The following is a 16540-nucleotide window of genomic DNA, read 5'->3' on the forward strand; positions in this document are numbered from 1 at the left end:
TGTGCTTCCGCCGAAGATCACTGCGCCAGCCGTGGTGGGTGTGGATTATGAAAATAGTGCTTATTGTAAGGTTTAATTTTCATAAATTTGACGTTTGTAAGATGAAAAGTTTGTAAGTTAAGGTGTTTGTAAGTTGAGGTCTCACTGTAGACACGAGTTGGATTTATAGGAGAAGAGGGCAAATACATAACCCTCGTAAATATGCATACATGGACCGAAATTGTACATTCACATATTCATCGCAGAATTTTTGTGGATTTTAGGGTATAACAAAATGTACAGTCATGATACACATGCAGAAAACCGGTTAGGTGTGTTTTATTTTTACTTGAGTTTATTTGTAACAAATAAAACTTGTGTCAACAAAGAACAGAAATTGATACATAACCATGTGTGGTATATCCCCCCCCCCCCCCCCATCCTTAGGTTTGCACACACTCCAAGAACCATTGTAAGAAAATAAAAAAGCACTTGTTGACCCGGAGCAGAAAATGAAAAACAGACAAACTTTACATTTACAGACCAGTTTGACGTGACTGATCCAAGCAACACACCATTATTTTTTTCGTTTTTATACAATTTATAAACTTCAGTTTTATCCATCTACATGATATATCAGGGTAAGGGCCGGGTTAAAATAGAACACTTTTAAGGTGAAACTCATTTGTGGTGCAACAATGCCACAAAGTGATGTATTGCACATATTTCTGTGCTATAAATGGTGATTTCTGGTGCAATCCTTTGTTCATTTTTAACCGATATAGTTCACTATTACTTTTCATCTTAATCATTTAAGGATTTCAATTAATCTCTGTGTTCGGTGTTATTTACATATACACATATAGCATTACAGGGTCCATGTTGAGCTAGTTCAAGTAAAACCTTTTTTTTTCTTTTGTTGGAGGGATATGGTTGGGGTATGGGCGAACAGAGATAAAAGAATTTTGTGCATAGTACAAGAGAGAAAGTGCAAGTCTTCCCATGACAGGTGCGACCAACAGGGTGGGGGAGGGGTACCATGCATACAAAAAACAACACCAGTGACACCAGAGTGGTGTCATGAAGAGATTAACGTAGAAAAAAAGAGGAAGATAGGACAAGGAACACTATTGGCTGTGGGATTGACTTCGATATGCAATAATGTCATCATTTTTGCTGTTTTTCCCCCCGCATCCTCTTTAATTTCAGAAAGACATGCTGCTTTGATTGCCTCATATAGTAGCCAGATGGTGTTTATTCACTCCCCTGCAGGCACACAGTTTTTTTAATACTATTGTATATAATTTCAATGTTTTTGAAACATGGATAATTAGTTAATTATGTCCTTACTCTAAAGGGATGCCTTGAGATACAAATGTCCTGACTAATGAGGTTGTTGACATTTATTATTTTGGCTTTAACTTGCAAATACAACTTGCTACATGGTGGCAGTGACATTAACTTTGCACACTGCACCATTAGCAGCAGTTTGGAAAATAAAGGTAATTCATGCTGATTAATGCCCCTCCCACTCAAAATTAACTGTCAAACTAAACGTCAAACAAAGGTTGTCACACTTCTTAAATCCAAATAACTTACCATTTTAATCCTAACACGTAACAGAAAATGCATGGTAACGGTTACCATCAACATTTGTGGTTTTTGAACTACTCAAGCAATGGTGGAGCAACACAGGTAGACGGATAATGTAACACTCTACAAAAATTCGTGTTGATCCGTGTCGATGGCGAAATTAGAAGGAAAACACATAAATAACGCAATAGTGAATCGTTGTGTGTTGCACCAAGACTACTATTTGATACTAGCTGACACAAATTCCCAGCAGACAAATCAGCCCATTTCCAACGGAGCTTGTGTGCCATCTTGTGAATTTTCTGGGACGCTACATTGGAGTCCTGACGGCTGGAATTGATACGGAAGGACTTCTTTAAACGATTGCAAACATTTATGCTTTCCTCTTCAGAACTATTTGAATCATATTCATAACTGGATGAGTAACAAGAAAGCATCTTCTCTGAATCTGAAGCCATTGTTTTGATTCTAGAACAAGACGAAGACATCCTGACGTGATGTCACGAACAAGGGGGCGGGACCTTCTGAAACTCACAATTTCCGGGGTCATTTTGAAGTAGTTTTGGGACACTTTAAGTCATTTTTATTGGTGTTTTGCATTTGACTAAAAATATCAGCCTGCGTTTTGGGTATTTTAGACGCTATAAAACCTTTTTCTGATGTCAGTTAGGAAACAAAAAAAGTGTGTCGGTTGTCCTTTAAATCATGATGGACAAACCACATATTTCTCAAAATTTAATGTAACTATATTGATAAATAGTTTTGATGAAGTACAAAAGCAAAGTTCTTTTAAAAAAGATATTTCTGAGTGTTTTTTTTGGGGGGGAGGGCTGCTGTTATAAATTAATGGCATTTCTATTCGTTGTAATGACTCAATTACTTTAATCATTAGGTTACGGAACAACATTAAAATCTCAAGGCACCACCCTTATTTCAGTATTATTGGTCTTTACATCAGATGGAATAAAGTAAATCCAGCTAAGCCATCAAGAAAATTCAAGTGAATACGAAAGAGCAACCAAGAGATGTAACGCAACCTGCAGTTAATGAGAGCGGAGGCCACAATTTGAGGAATTGAATTGAAATGCTCGTATCATTCCGAGCTCATACTTTAGAAATAAACATTTTCTGTACTGCAGTTGTGCTCATTTTCAGAGGGATATGACTGCATTCCTTTTAAAAGGGATCTCTATCATGAGCTAGCCTACCGTAGAAAAACAACAGACTACACCAGCAATTTTCAGATAGTGGAACATAAAATGATATATATTCTTCTCTCTCTCTCACACATACACACACATGCACACACACACACACACACACACACACACACACACACACACACACACACACACACACACACACACACACACACACACACACACACACACACACACACACACACACACACACACACACACAAACATCGATACGTGTGCATACATAAAATCCACAAGAACCCTTAAACGTAACTTTATCAAAATAGGCGTGTAATATAAGGCACTAGAAATCTCAACTTAAACTATTCATTGGGAGTTGCAATCATTCGTTAGTTTCCCGGTTACCGTGACGACAACATTGTCTACTTGGGGTGGCTGTGTGATAATACGAGGAAGCCAAATGCTTAACATCCTCATGTTAAGGACATGATGCACCATTGTTGGTGTTATATCTTCATCATCATTAACATCATCGTCATCACATGCAGCATGTGACCGCAGTAAATAAGTGGACATAAAAAATATATATACTATATATAATACATCTACTTATTGCACACTGAATCAGACAGTCACACAAGTCAGTGGTGAGCATTCCGGTGAGAACATGTTCCACAATTGATGTTGTAAAATCTAGATGAATTTTTAAATCTTTTTTCATGCCCTCCCTGCCATCCCGTAATAAAAACTAAAAACTGTGTACACTATTTGTGATTCCATTTGTGATTTATGTTCTGAATAGCCACTTTTCATTGGGGTATGACACTTGGTCAGGAAGCTTTGGTCCTTCAATCAAACCTTAACCAAACCATTCCCCCCCCCTATTTTCTATTGTAGATGAACTATGATGCAGATGAACTACAGAGCCCCAAGATGAAACCATAGACACGAGGCGTCACTAACCTTTTTAACTCATTCACTGCCATTCACAAATGTATTGATTGCAAATATGACGTAGAGTGCCATTCTTGAATTTGTTCGGGTTTTGTTTTTTCATGCTTGAGTGCCGATAAAGCGGTGGCCATGGCAATGTTTCTTCTTTTCCACAAGAGGGCAGAATTTCCATTTTTTTCATGTTAGCGCTTTGTTACAGCTTCAGCTGTTGTAATAATAAATTCTAACAATAATAATAATAATAATAATAATAAATTGCGCCTTTCAAAACTCTCAAGGACACTTTATAGGATAAGAAAATTTTGTTTTTCTTCTGCGGGTGAGCAGCGGCAGCCATTGGCGCCAGCGTTCACTCAACCTGGAAGTAAACGCACTAACTCAAATCTAAAATGGCCATCGGCACAATAACATGAAAATAAAGTAAAACTACTCACCATTTGACGTCGGAAGAATCATTAGCACTTTCCTTCCTCACAGATGATTGAAAGAGTTGTAGATATAGCTATTTAGCTGGCTAGCCATCTATCTATCTATCTATCTATCTATCTATCTATCTATCTATCTATCTATCTATCTATCTATCTATCTATCTATCTATCTATCTATCTATCTATCTATCTATCAGCTAGCTATCTATTAGCTAGCTATCTAGCTCACCATCTATAAGCTATCCAGGCTAGCTAGCTAACTTGTCCTGTGAGTGCGAAGCGACCCAGAGAGTCCTGAAGAGCGCCTGTTAAAGCGCTATATCAACCAATATGTATATATTGCATTGTATTTTGGACATCCGTCCTCATTTGAAGCTCATATAACTCCTGACCCATATAATTTAGGAATTAACTCGTGTTTTCTGATGAAAAAAGCGAGTCGAAGGTTTCTTATGCTACATTGAATGTATATGTTGTTCTAAAACCCAATATTCTGTGGGTCCAGTAATTCGAGTGACAATGACAAAAACCCTGGCACTGGAGTGGACACATTTTTGCATGTCTGGCAGTGAATGAGTTAATAGTGAGCGCTCCTTCCTGTGTACTGATTGTACGAGGGGGTACAAAATTAATACATGGCTGAATAAAATGTATTCATATGCACTTTCATAATATTAGCCCGTCATTATGAATACTTAATATATAATATTAGACTCTGATCATGTTAAATATCTCACAATTCTGCCAGTTTGCATTTTTAAATGATAATTTCAACACCATCCCCACAACATTAGGATATCCAAACAGCTGGGAGCTATTTTTTTTTTAGAACAGATCATGTTGGTGCACTCCACATGACAATACTATGAATCATCTGGAGCTTTAATCCTGAACCTAAATGGGTGCTTTAATCCTGAAATGTAACCCTTACCCGTGCTCTAAAGTTCAAATCATCAAGCTACAGGCAGGCAGAGGCTTCATTGATTCACTCATGCGAATAAAAGTGATTATAGAACAGCTAATGGTGGACCATTTTGGTAGAAAATGCTAAGCCCCATGACTTCTGACTGAATTTCTTTGAATAATATTTAATAATGTAAAAATGCACAAGAAACAGAAAGTTTAAAAAAACAAAAACAAATAGAAGCCGAGCCTGCTTTTTTTTTTTCTTTAAATAAGTCACAAGTTGCTATTTTGTTTGTGGTGGTGGTGCTTTTTAAACCTCTCACAATTTCCACGTCTTAAATTGTGAAGTATTAAGTATGAACTGGTGCTTTTTTTTCAATTACCGTGAAATAAGAAATGTCTTTGACATTTATAGAAAACAAGAGTCTGCTTCTCAAAAACAAAAAAACAAAAAAAAAAAGAGTGGGGAGTGCTGGGCAAATACTTCTTGGTGTCCATTGCCGGTCCGTGTATCCTTAATACTGTGCGCTGGGTGAGTTTCCACTCTCCTAACAGCAATTATCGGGTGCTCCAAAGTTGCACTTTGCATCTGTCCACGAGACGTCCATATGATGGATGCCTTCGAGTTAATCTAAAGATAGAAAAATCCAACATCCGGTGACACTCATACCAATCAAAGTTGTTGATGCTACACTGGTAGTGGATGAGGTGAACAGTTCTACACCCGAACAATGTAAAGCAACCCAGGTGCTCGGAAAATGGCACTGACTGAAAACGAAATCGGCAACGTAGATTCTGATCAGGCATTGGAGCGAGTTGCTTCTTCAGACACATCAATGGGGCGTGTTTGGATCAAAGGTCTGGTGGAGACCCCTTGTCAAGCAGGTTGCTATGGCTCAGTTCGAGGTGCTCTTTGTGGGTACGCAGGACTCCCCCATTCCCATCCATTTCACTCTGTATGATGGTGGCGCTCTGGTCACAGACACGTCGCCGCCGAACGCGTTCATCCGCAGGCGAGTGAATTAGGTGGGACGTGCCGTGACACATTTATGTTGCATAGTGATCAAAGCTTCCGAGATACTCCAGACTGGCACGGTAGCAGAACTGGTACTGGTCCTGGAGGAGGCAAAATCGCACCGGTGAAAATGACTTAAAGGACAACCGACACCATTTTTTTTGTTTCCTGACTGACATCAGAAAAACGTTTTATAACATCTAGAATACCCAAAATACGCGGGCTGATATTTGTAGTCAAATGCAAAACACCAAAAAAAATGACTTAAATTGTCCCAAAACTGCTTCAAAATGACCTCGGAAATGGCGAGTTTCATAAGGTCCCGCCCCCTTGTTCGTGACATCACGCCAGGATACCCCAGACACAAAACAATGGCTTCAGAGAGTTCAGATTCAGAGAAGATGCTTTCTTGTTGCTCATCCAGTTATGAATATGATTCAAATAGTTCTGAAGAGGAAAGCATAAATGTTTGCCAATCGATTAAAGAAGTCCTTCCAGATAAATTCAAGCCGTCTGGACTCCAATGTAGCGCCCAGGAAATGCACAAGTTGGAAATGGGCTGATTTGTCTGCTGAGAATTTGTGTCCACTTTTATGGTGTTACCGCAACTCGTAGTGTTGGTGCGTGTTGGTGCACAACGATTCACCATTGCGTTATTTATGTGTTTTTCCTTCTAATTTCACCATCGACACAGATCAACATGATGTTTTCAGACCATACAAAGTACCCAAAATGCATTGTGTGTCGCTGTCCCGGTCAGGGGCGTTCCCTCCGTGACGTCACTTAGGGGATCGTCATAAACTCGAAAACAAGACTTCCTGAATATTCAGCGCGAGTCTTAAAACGTAAAATATAGCTATATGCGGTGGAATCTTTGTAAAATACGCTCCGTAGAAGTCATCTGAAGTGATTTTACAAATTATGGACCCAACTTGTCTGAAGGTGTCGGTTGTGCTTTAAAAGGAGACAAAGAGAGACAGAGAGAGAGAAGTGACGTGGATGAGGGCTGACCTCTGTTTGAACGGTGGCGGGTCGCTGCGTGCGCAGCATCTTGACTGTCTGAAAGATGTCCACCACACCCTCGTACCGCATCCTCTCCAGTACGATGCTCAGCGTGATGAAAACGCCCGTCCGGCCCACTCCAGCACTGGTGGGAGACACGTTTGTAGTTCAGTCATGTGCCAGTGTGAGGTGGGAAAGCATTTACAAACAGCTAAAGCCATTCAAATAAAAATGATTAAAATAATTTGCGTTAGCATTTAAAGACATTTACATTTGTAGGAACATAAGATTAAAAGGCAATTGAAGGAAAAGTAAGGAAATAAAAAGTAGCTTCCCAAAATTACAAAGAGTAATTTTTTTTTTAGAAATCTCAAAATCCACCTTTTTAAAATAGCATTTTCTGTGTAGCTCTCCCTATTGTTTCTATTTAGAATTGTATTTTATTTATTGCATTGTATTTGTGATTATATTTTATTTATTATAGTACCTATGCTTGTCTGTGACTGTAAAGTGTTCTTGGGAGCTTTGAAAGGCGCTTAAAATGTAATGTATTATTATTATTATTATTATTTATTATTATTATTATTTTTTATTATTATTATTATTATACACGCTTAACCCATTCACACCCATTTTAAAGAATTTATTTGGGATTTGAAAATATGAAATCGAGCGGGTTTTTTTCATGCTTGAGTGCTGGTAAAGCGCTGGCCGTGGCATCTGGCAATGTTTTTCTTTCCCACAAAGGCGCAGCATTTCCCTTTTTTCCATGTTGGCGCTTTGTTCCAGCCTCAGCTGTTGTTCAAGCGCTATATAAACCAATACGTATACTATATTGCATTGTATTTTGGACAGCTGACCTCATTTCAAGCTCATATAACTCCAGAACTATACAACTTAGGAATTAACTCTTTTTTTCTCATAAGAGAAGAGAGCCTAAGGTTTCTTACACTGCATTGAATGTTTATGTAGTCCTAAAAGTCAATATTCTGTGTGTCCTGGAATTCGAGTGACAATGACAAAAGCCCTGGCACTGGAGTGGACACATTTTTTGCGCATGTCTGGCAGTGAATGAGTTAAAAGAATATTCATCTATTTTGTTTGTGGGGAAAACATCAGTTTTTAACCTGGATCTATAAGCATTTACACTTTTTTGCCTACACTGCTCTTGGTATCTAATTCCACTTGCATGCAGCATAACAGCTAAATACTTCATCACCATGGTTGCTCTGAGACCCGGGCTTCACTTTCTTCTTCTTTCTTTCTTTTTAATCATTGAAAAATTGGGATTTTGAGAGAATTTTCCTGAAATGTATATAGCTAATGTTCGAAGCTCAAAAACAATTGTCACTCATGTATATGTGAATATTGTCAGGGACAACTACTAAATAGAAGAAACATCTTTCAGATGCATTTGCACTATTGTCTCAAATGTATTCACATGATATTGCTACAGTAAAATGTATAAATTATGCATTTGCACATTTTCCGTGTATTCACGACAATAATTTCCTGTGAATATACTTTCATGATTTCTTTTTTTTTTACCTGCAGTGCACAGTTATTGGTCCATCCTGGCCAAACTGTTCTTTCGTTTTATGTACTTGTCCAATGAAATCAATGAATCCTTCCCCTGATTTTGGCACTCCTTGTTCTGGCCAATCGGTGAACTGGAATTGACGAACCGTCCTCGATTGGCCATCCTGAAAGAAAGAAAGTGCATGCATTGCTTATTCCTCTCGGAACTTGAAACGCTTGATTGCGTGCGGCTTACTCTGGCGTCTGTGACTTTGAATTCCCGCAGGATGTATTGAGGCATGTTGTACTCGGCCATTGGATCCACCACAAAGTACTGGTACCGAGCTGAGCGCTCTGCGGGCCAATACTGGTGACATTTCTCCTGCATGGACAACACACAAAAACACCCGTGCTAGACTAACATTATTAGAATTTGAGCAGAATTGGCAGAAATGAAAACGAAGAAACAACATGCTATTCGATTAGTTTAATACACATTATCGGGGTGCGCAAAACTTTGCACTCAAAGGCCACATTTGAATTTGAAACCATGAGCCGATAAAAAAACCCTGGCACTGGAGTGGATACATTGTTTTTTGAAATAAAAGATAATAAATAATAATAAAATAATAATCCTGGAATTTGATAATGACAAAAATAATAATAATAATAATAATAATAATAATAATAATAATAATAATAATAATAGGCGCCGCGATAGTGGCTGCCTTTCCAGCAGCTCATGTATTTTGTTTTTCTACTTTCATTCCTTTCATCACTTTGCTGCTGTGAAATGTAAAATTCTCCACTGCGGGACTTATAAATCCATCCAATAATAATAATAATGAGTTAAACAACACCCCCTCCAAAAAAAAAACAAGGAGCTGATGTTCACACCACAAAAAATACATATTATAGTTAATAATAATAATAATAATACTACTAATAATACTACTACTAATAACTACTATTAATAATAATAATAATAATAAATTACATTTTACGCGCCTTTCAAAGCTCTCAAGGACACTTTACAGTCACAGACAAGCCTTTTGGTTTTTTCCGTCACAATAACCTTACCCGTCCCATCTCCCTCAGTTTGGTTAGCATCACAACAATGGTGGAGTTGTGTTCCCACAACATCCTCCAGTAGTCCTCCGTGGTCTCCGCCAACGGGCCTTGTGTTGCGATGTAGGCCTTCTGTTGCCTAGAAGCAGACGAACGAGGACACCGCTCAGGAACCCAAGAACCACACAGAGCTTTATCTTGAACGTACGACTGACCTGTAGCCATCGATGAAGCTGGCGTTGATGTAATCCGACCCCTCCACTCCTCTGATTGGCTGCAAGGGGACTCGCGTGGTCTCGTAGGGCATGATGTTGACGAGTCTGTTCTTAAACTTGTTGCATGGCAGGTTGGCACTGACGAAACGTGACGTGTGGGCCTTGGCGCTGGCCAGACGCTGGGACACAAACAATGGCGGTATATGAATGGATTAAAAAAAAAAGCAATCCATCATGCAGCCGTCAACCTGCAAAAAGTGAAATCATATCCTATGGTCACCACTCGTTTCAAACTCAATGTATTTCCAGGCACTGAGATTGTTACAAGGAAAATCTTATTAGTAAAGCCTGACATTATGCATTAACCAAAAAAAAGTCATCATTACTCCCAGGGCAGACAAGGCTGGATAAGAATGGAAGACAGAAAAGAGCCTCGCGAAATGTCTTTTCATGCAACTTTTCTGCTGCAGTGCACTCGTGAAATAAGAAAAAAAAATCCTATTTACTGGCCGGCCTCGAGGTATACAGTCAGACAAGTGAATAAACAAGAGAATATTATGGGGTAGGGGTATGGAAAGGCAATGGGAGGAGGCACATATCAAAGACAAATGAGAGAAACAGCAAGAGAATCTAAATTGTGGGGGCAGAAAAACACAAGGCCCCATGTTGTCTCACTATACAAGCGTGACCCTCAACTGATCCCGGAGCCCCGGAACACACACACACACACACACACACACACACACACACACACACACACACACACACACACACACACACACACACACACACACACACGCAATTGTACTTTCTCACACTTGACCAATGTATGACGTATTTAAATGAAATCGAACAACAGAGAGCGGGCGGAGGGAAACCACAGACTCCAGGGGGAGTGAAACAATACCCTTCGCTTGGTAACAATAGGGTCTCACAAAGTAAGCTTCCAATATTGGTGGCTACGAGAATGCTGTGGGAGAAACAGACGTACATTATTTTCGTTAAGACGGAACAAAGCGGGAAAATTCCCCAACCACCGAACCCCTTACCAACCCCTCCTTTTCCACAAGTTTAGATGTCGTTTATTTTGGTTCTCTTTAGTCTGGTTTTGATCATCAACAATCAAAATGGTCTTATCATGACAATCCGGGACAAACAGACCATTGTATCTCTTGAAAACATGTCATTATTTTCAGCATGTCCGGATAAAATCATACACAGTTGGCAAACAGAAGGGAAAATTATCTTCATGCGAAGTAATCCTGCTTTAAGATGTAAGTGGAACCACGCAAGTTGAACCGTTGAAGGCTTTGGATAGACCCATCTGAAGTGACACCAAATTGCCGTCATGCAGTTACCGTCATTTCTCAAGAATATCCACTCAAGCAAAATCGATGGGGTTTATTATACAAGACAAAAAATATTCACGTTGTATTAGTTCCTTAGGGATTGTGAAAATATGTGTGTTTTGACTCAAAGTCAAGGTCAAAGTCAAGGCCCGAAAGGCCAAATCTGGCCCGCCGCATGATTTTAGCTGGAATAGGCTCCAGTGAGCCTGTGCGATGGAATGTACAATGTTCCAAATTTGAATTTAACAACGTCATTTTTGTTGCCACCACGGATCATTGGATTGGAATTGGATTGGAATTGGATTTGCCTTTATTAGTCTCACAGTGGAGAAATTTACATTTCACAGCAGCAAAGTGATGAAAGGAATGAAAGTAGAAAAACAAAATACATGAGCTGCTGGAAAGGCAGCCACTCTCGTGAGATCATGAGAGGATTTAGGGATCAGGTAGAGCAACATAAAAACAAATGCTGTCGATTACAGAGATGGCAAAAATAATTTTCCAAAACAACTCAGTCAAGTGTCAAGTGCGAGATTTACTCATTCATTGCCATTCACAAATTTATTCGGGAATTGAAAATATGACATAGAGCGCAATCCTCGAATTTGTTTGGGTTTTGTTTTTTTATGCTTGGGTGTTGACAAAGCACTGGCCATGGCCTCTGAAAATGTTTTTGTTTTACACAAGGGGGCAGCGTTTCCCTTTTTTCCACGTTAGCACTTTTTACCAACTTCAGCTATTGTTAAAGCCCTATATAAAAACCAATATGAATGTATTGCAATGTATTTTGGACAGCCGCCCTCATTTCAAGCTCATATTACTCCAGACCCATATAATTTAGGAATTAACTTTTTTTTCTGAGTCGAAGGTTTCTATCGCTGTTATTGAATGTTTATGTAGTCATAAAAGCCAATGTGCTGTGTGTCCTGGAATTCAAGTGACAATGACAACAACCCTGGTACTGCAGTGGACACATATTTGCACGTCTGGCAGTGAATGAGTTAAAAAAACTTCTATTCCGCCCCCAACCCTAAAAAAAGATATGCTACTGCTAATGTAATGCTAATGCTAATTTATGCTAAAAAAAAAAAAGAGTTTTATACATTTATCGTGATGGCATTTTCAGGCATTCCAAGATCGGAAGTTATGAAAAATCTCGCCATTTATCCTTCACAGTCTTTTACAGTTCACATACGTTATTTTAATGACTCTAAGCCCTCATCTTTACAATCGTGGAATTACTTCATTCAAGTTTCCTGACATCACGAGTGAACTTTCTGGAACAGACTGTATTCTTTGAGATTCACACCGAATATGTCAGATTTACAACTGCAGTGATGGAAAGTAGATTTCCATGTGTTGGTCCGTAGTGCCCAGTAACACCAAGATGGAATCTGATGAATGAAGTAACCCTACCACGTGTTTTCCATCAATACAAGCCTGGAAAGAGAGCTCGGAGGACGCAGAGTTCATTGTTATTCTTCGGAGACTGCTACTGCCAGAACTGGAATTCTGGGGCATCGGCAGATGCCATCATTGAAACAAGCTTTATTTGAGTGCATAAAGATGTGACCTTTGACTAAGTACTCAAGTTCTGGGACAACATTACTGGTTTTTACTTTGGCTATCCACACTTGCCTTCTTAAAAAAGTCAGTAAAACGTTTTTTTTTTCTTCCCATCAACCCTTTAAATCCCAAGGTGAAATCCCATAATCCTTTTCAATTTCGACCATCCGTTTGGACTATATGAAGATTCTCAAAACGAACGAGAACAAGCTCTGACAGCCTCAGGAAAAATGCTGTCAGAGACCATCAAGGTTAGAAAATCCACGATCTGTCCTTGTGATGTGGTCTCTCCATGAAGCTTTTCCAATGAAAAGCCACAGTCTGAAGAGGGGCTAATTTGGTGATTAACAATTTCAAGGACTAAAGTTTTTTTCTTCTTCCTCTCATTAAAGTCATTTGACGTTCTTGATAATTTATTTTATGTTGCCATTTCTCAACTAGGTTTGGAGATAATGTTCTTGGACCATTAAACATCCTGTCTGTGTGTGTCTTTTTTAATTGTTGAAGAGCTTCTTGAATTAAAAACCAATTAAAGTTAGCCCAACTTCAAATCGTACGATTGCGCCACTGCGCTAACGAGGAAGCAGTAGAGTTGGATAAATGGTGACTCACCTTGAACTCAAGCTCCATGCCGGTGACGTTGTCACCAGGTTCAATCTGTGTCAGCCTCTGGATGTATGAATACAGATTCCTGGCGGGAACCTCCGTGTTGCCGCAGGTCACGGCTTCCAGCAGCGCGTCATAGATGAAGATATACTGGTCCTCCGTTTGGACCATGTAGTTCCTCTGGGAGCGCATTAGCGTGACGTGGCCGTAGATGTCCACGGTCTTCTCGTGCTTGATTCGTTCCGCCATGGCGTCGATCACAATGAAGCAACCCGTTCGGCCCACTCCGGCGCTGAATGGATAGATGGGGAAATTCATTTTATGTATCCGGAAACTTTCAAAAATTCCTGTACTTGTCCCTCCTAGTCCAGATGTTCAGTGTTTGGACTCAGTTTGGTCTCCAGGTTACTCGCATTTGACTTCTGACTCGCTAAACTTAAGTAATGCTTGAAATGTTGTGGGGCCATGACCAGACTTGCTTGATTTTTGCCACAGTAACTTGGAGCTTGCTTGAAACTTGAAGGTGAAAACTACAAACTTTGACATGAGGTGAAGTGAAAATTCTAAATTGCCACTTGATGTGGATATGAATGTGATTGATTGTCTAGATCAGGGCCGTCAAATTCATTTTTTTGCCGCGGGCCACATTGAAGTTACGGTTTCCTCCCAAAGGCCGTTATGAATTTGGCGAAACCATTAGAATGTTTAATCTCCTCCACATATTAAATATGGAAAGTACAACAAATTAATGAGTAAGTAATTTTTAAGTTTGAAGTAAAAAAATAATGACTGTTATTGTGGTTTATATGGAACAATTTTGAAATTTTGGTTGGGACTAACACGCATCATGAAATTTCACAGGTTTGATTTGCTTTCGCAGGCCGAATAAAATGTTGTGGCAGGCCAGATTTGGCCCCCTGGCCTTGACTTTGACACCTGTGGTGTAGATGCATATTCTTATTGGCTGGTAACCGGCTGTGGGCGTGTCACAGCTTGTAATAATAATAATAATAATAATAATAATAATAATAATAATAATAATAATAATAAAAACAATACATTTCATTTTTAAACACCTTTCAAAACTCTCAAGGTCACTTTACAGTCACAGGATAAGCTTTTCTGTGGGTGAGCAGAGGCAGCCACACGCGCCAGCGTTCACTCAACCCGGAAGTAACCCAGATAGAATAGTAAGACAATATCAGCTAGTGGGCAAGCTAATGAGGGCAATTGCTGTCTGAAATGGACGGAATATAATGAATAAGGACATTCTTTGAAGTGTTTAAGACCAGTACACCCCCCTATTCACCCCTTGCCTCAATTGCGTCTTTTTTATACCGTCAGACTTGAATCGATGAGAAGGTTTCTTCAGCCGTCATCTGTACAATTTTGAAGGTTTCGGACGTTTCGCCTCCTATCCAAGAGGCTTCGTCAGCGAACTAAAGTCTGACTGGTCGTATCGGCCCTATTTATATATCCCTAATGTCCAGACATGGTGGCGCCGGACACAGCTATGATAGGTCCCTACTCTCAGGTTGGGGGGGCAATAGCCTGCTAAGGCCTAACAGGTTAGGCAACTTTCGTGATGCTGATGAGGGTCGTTATGCTGATGAGGTGATACCGGTGGGAGTGGGGGTAATAGGCCAGTCGTTAGTCAGGAATGTAGGAACAATCAGTGGGGCCACAGGGAGGGGTCCTCTGCCCCCCTAACCTGAGAGTAGGGACCTATCATAGCTGTGTCCGGCGCCACCATGTCTGGACATTAGGGATATATAAATAGGGCCGATACGACCAGTCAGACTTTAGCTCGCTGACGAAGCCTCTTGGATAGGAGGCGAAACGTCCGAAACCTTCAAAATTGTACAGATGAGGGCTGAAGAAACCTTCTCATCGATGGACCCCTCCTGTACGACTGAGAGCTTACACAGACGTCAGACTTGAAGCAATATTTGAACATCAAATCCAAGGAGTGATCTCTAAAATAGGGGCATCTCTTCTTTTACACGCAGTACATAAATGAAACAGTGAAGTGTCATAACTCGTAGTTGTTCCGAATGTCTCACGAGTACAAAGTCGCTTGCCTGCGTCTGACAGAATCACCGCACCAGGGAGTGTTAAGTCTGCAGAAGGAGAGCAATTCAAAACCTGCTCATAGTTAAAAAGGGCAGATATAACTTTTGTTGTGAAATAGCGTGACCGTGTATAGCGCATAGCAGGCTTTCTTGGATGAATTGTCAAAACATGCAAAGTAGCAACATTGCTGCTGAAAAAAAAAAAAAAAAAATCAACATTGGCGGCGCGTCAGCACAAATGTAATAAAGTATGTATTCTCCTATCTACAAAAAGTCCAAATATGAACTACTCTAAATTCCTACTCATTTCTGCAGTGCTGTTATAAAATTGGGTTGGAAAACATCCTTAGCAAGCAGTCGTATAAGTGACTGCAAACCCCTTTCAATGGCGGAATGAATATTAGGCCGTGAGATTGACTGCGGTGGAATGAGATTTCGGCCCCATTGTTTGATTCCCAGGCTGCTTGATACATTAAGGCACATTATGACAGAGGCTTGGCAAGATAATTAAATTTGCCTGTTAATCCTGTTAGATACTCCATCTGACTGTGAGCAAAGATTAGAAGGAGCCTCTCATTCGACAACCTTTTCACCCCCCCTCTCGCCCTGACCGCCTTCCTTCTTCATTTACTCTCTAAGTACCTTTCACACACTCCGTCATGAGCCTGCGTTTTCTCTGCACCTTTCTTCTTCTTTAATTCACCACTTTCATTCGCCGTGTCCAGGGTTTGACCTCGCCTTTTTCCCCTTCGCTCCTTCCGCTCGTCTCCTTCTGCTCATATCTCATCATTTAACTCCCAGTCCCTTGATAACTCTTCCTATCAATAATTGTCTCGATCGCCATTTTCCTCCTTATGCACCCCACTGCACTAATTCTTCTTTCTCTCAGGAGCTCTATTCCTTCAGCAACCTTCTATCGTTTTCCATCCGGGTTACTGCAAATAACAGCCCCCTTTCAACTTTCAGTAATTACAAGTCTTCCAAAAATTCTTCCTCCTCTTGATTTGATGATGTTTGAATATAAACTTATGAACCCATACATGCTTAAATGGTCAGCAGTAAAATGCTGAATATAAGTATATATAAGTTCAGCAAAGAGACATTTTTGA

General features: G+C 39.9%; 1 protein-coding gene across 3 annotated transcripts in view; it reads right to left on the reverse strand.

Annotated features, from left to right (window-relative positions):
* Nucleotides 1-2395: 2395 nt before the first annotated feature.
* LOC148892782 (receptor-type tyrosine-protein phosphatase delta-like) overlaps nt 2396-16540 on the reverse strand; it is a 197418-nt gene continuing 183273 nt past the window's right edge. For all 3 annotated transcript variants that reach the window (XM_089007186.1, XM_089007187.1, XM_089007188.1), the window contains 7 exons: nt 13366-13651; nt 9839-10017; nt 9636-9762; nt 8812-8937; nt 8586-8740; nt 7047-7182; nt 2396-6136 (listed from right to left, as the gene is read on the reverse strand). In XM_089007186.1, the coding sequence (XP_088863312.1) occupies nt 6068-6136; nt 7047-7182; nt 8586-8740; nt 8812-8937; nt 9636-9762; nt 9839-10017; nt 13366-13651 (1078 nt within the window). In that variant the 3' untranslated portion in view covers nt 2396-6067. The remainder of the gene's footprint in view (nt 6137-7046; nt 7183-8585; nt 8741-8811; nt 8938-9635; nt 9763-9838; nt 10018-13365; nt 13652-16540) is intronic.

The sequence above is a fragment of the Hippocampus bargibanti genome, linkage group LG10 (assembly GCF_051943395.1).
Source record: "Hippocampus bargibanti isolate YZ-2025 linkage group LG10, ASM5194339v1, whole genome shotgun sequence".
Classification (NCBI taxonomy): domain Eukaryota; kingdom Metazoa; phylum Chordata; class Actinopteri; order Syngnathiformes; family Syngnathidae; genus Hippocampus; species Hippocampus bargibanti.